This window comes from Lathyrus oleraceus, chromosome 3, assembly GCF_024323335.1.
Source record: "Lathyrus oleraceus cultivar Zhongwan6 chromosome 3, CAAS_Psat_ZW6_1.0, whole genome shotgun sequence".
Lineage (NCBI taxonomy): Eukaryota > Viridiplantae > Streptophyta > Magnoliopsida > Fabales > Fabaceae > Lathyrus > Lathyrus oleraceus.
Window position 1 is genome coordinate 279,091,046 of NC_066581.1, and position 2,152 is coordinate 279,093,197.

The window sequence follows — 2,152 nt, forward strand, 5'->3', positions numbered from 1 at the left end:
CATGAAACCTTTTCAAACTTATTTCCAAATGTTTTTATGCTTCCTAATGCTAAGATGCATATTGAGAATAAGAGAATACCGTCCAATATACATAAACGCTAAAGTATCCTAATTTTGACATCATACAAAATACATCTAATGGAAAGTTTCACTCACATACTCCCTCTTTTTATGATGGCAATACATGAGACGATGTGTTTCGGGTCTTCATGAAGGCTCCCCCTGAATGTATGCATCCCAACTTCATCTTGCAGATGCTTCTCCCCCTTTGACAACCTCAAAAAGAGACAAAATAGTCTATGATAAGTATCTTATATCACACATATACCAATATAACACACATAGGCATTTGCAAAGATAAAATCATCAATAACACAACACTGAGATATAATGATGTACATATTGAAAAAAAATGCCTAAACATAAATAAAAACATTTAAAGCAACAATATAACAGGGTTGCCATAACTTATGCCAAATAACATATACAATAAACATGAAAGATAAATGATACAATGCAATAAAAAAACTCTTGAGTTGGTACAAAAGCGACATGATTATGTCACATATACTTTTGGTGCTCCCGAAATGTTGCACATGCATGTGCTCTAGCAAGGCGATATATAGATTTACCACCACTCAAACCAAAAACAGAGATGGTAGCATAACAATAACACACTACAAGAATTTTTCTAACATTATAACATGTTCAAACATATTTCATGCCGGAATAGATAACATGCTTAAACACCAGGAACATATTTCAAGTATGAAATAAGAATAGCATAAAGTCACTATAAATTTTTGGAAATGAACATTCATGTACTATTTCATACACCAAGAATAACAAGCATTTGGAACATAAACAACATGCAAAAGTAAAAGCTTACTTTCGAAGAGGGAAAATGGAACAATATTACCTCGCTTATGAATTGACGAAGGATACACTCATATGTGATTGAACTTCCAAGGAAAGTTAGAGCAAAAGTATATAAAGTGCATGAAACAAGCCATATTTAGACAAGATTTGAGATATCAGGTATCCCCAATTCCCTTTGAATGTTGAAAAGCGATCCAGTCACAAGAGGTTTTGTAAGGATATCTGCAACTTGATTTTTGCTATCAACATGCTCAAATACGACATCTCCTTTTTCAATATGGTCACATAGGAAGTGGTGAAGAATCTCAAAATGTTTAGTGCAAGAGTGTAACACCAAATTTTTGGTTAGATTAATAACTCTAGTGTTGTCGCACATAATAGGAATACGTTGTAGTTTAATATCAAAATCAAATAATTGTTCTTTGAGCCACAAAATTTGAGCACAACAACTAACACCTGCTACGTATTCCTCCTCAGCAGTTGACAAAGCAACGAAAACCTATTTCTTGCTATGCCAACTTACTAAGGAGTTTGAAAACATATGGCAAGTTCCACTAATACTCTTCCTATCTGATTTGCAACTGGAAAGATCAGATTCAGTATAACCAACCAAATTACAATCACTTCCCTTGGAATACCAAAACCCATACTTAGAAGTACCATGAAGATATCTAAGAATGCATTTTATGGCTTTTAAATATGATTCCTTATAAGCAGATTGGTAACAAGCACACATAAACACGTTAAAAATAATGTCTGACTTAGATGCAGTAAGATATAGAAGATAACCAATCATACCTCTATACTTATTGACACCAACATCCTTACCATTTTCATTCCTTTCCAAGTTTCCATTTGTGGGCATTGGAGTATCAATTGATTTTTCATCTTCCATACCAAATCTCTTTAGCAATTCGTTGCAATATTTTGTTTGACACATGAATGTCCCTTCGTTGAGTTGTTTGATTTGAAGACCAATGAAGTAATTTAACTCCCCCATGAGACTCGTCTCAAACTCACCCTACATAAGCTTAGAAAACTCCTTGGCAAGTTGCATGTTAGTGGAACCAAAAATGATATCATCAACATAAACTTGAACTAGAAGAGTATGCTTTCCTTGACGTTTAATGAAAAGTGTAGTGTCTACCTTCCCCCTAGAGCATCCTTGTTCGATTAAAAACTTACTAAGTCGCTCATACCAATCCCTATGAACTTGTTTGAGACCATGCAAAGCTCATTTTAGTTTGTAAATGTGATTAGGATACTCGTGATT

At 34.0% G+C, this 2,152-nt stretch overlaps 1 protein-coding gene across 1 annotated transcript; it reads right to left on the reverse strand.

The window, feature by feature from the left end:
- Positions 1-1,378: 1,378 nt before the first annotated feature.
- On the reverse strand, positions 1,379-1,879 carry LOC127130843 (uncharacterized mitochondrial protein AtMg00810-like). Its single transcript, XM_051059806.1, has one exon. It carries the CDS (start codon positions 1,877-1,879, stop codon positions 1,379-1,381), a length of 501 nt encoding a protein of 166 aa, XP_050915763.1.
- Positions 1,880-2,152: the final 273 nt, after the last annotated feature.

Coding starts and splice junctions, on each gene's coding strand:
- LOC127130843 (XM_051059806.1), bottom strand. CDS start 1,879: ATGGGGGAGTTAAATTACTTCATTGGTCTTCAAATCAAACAACTCAAC.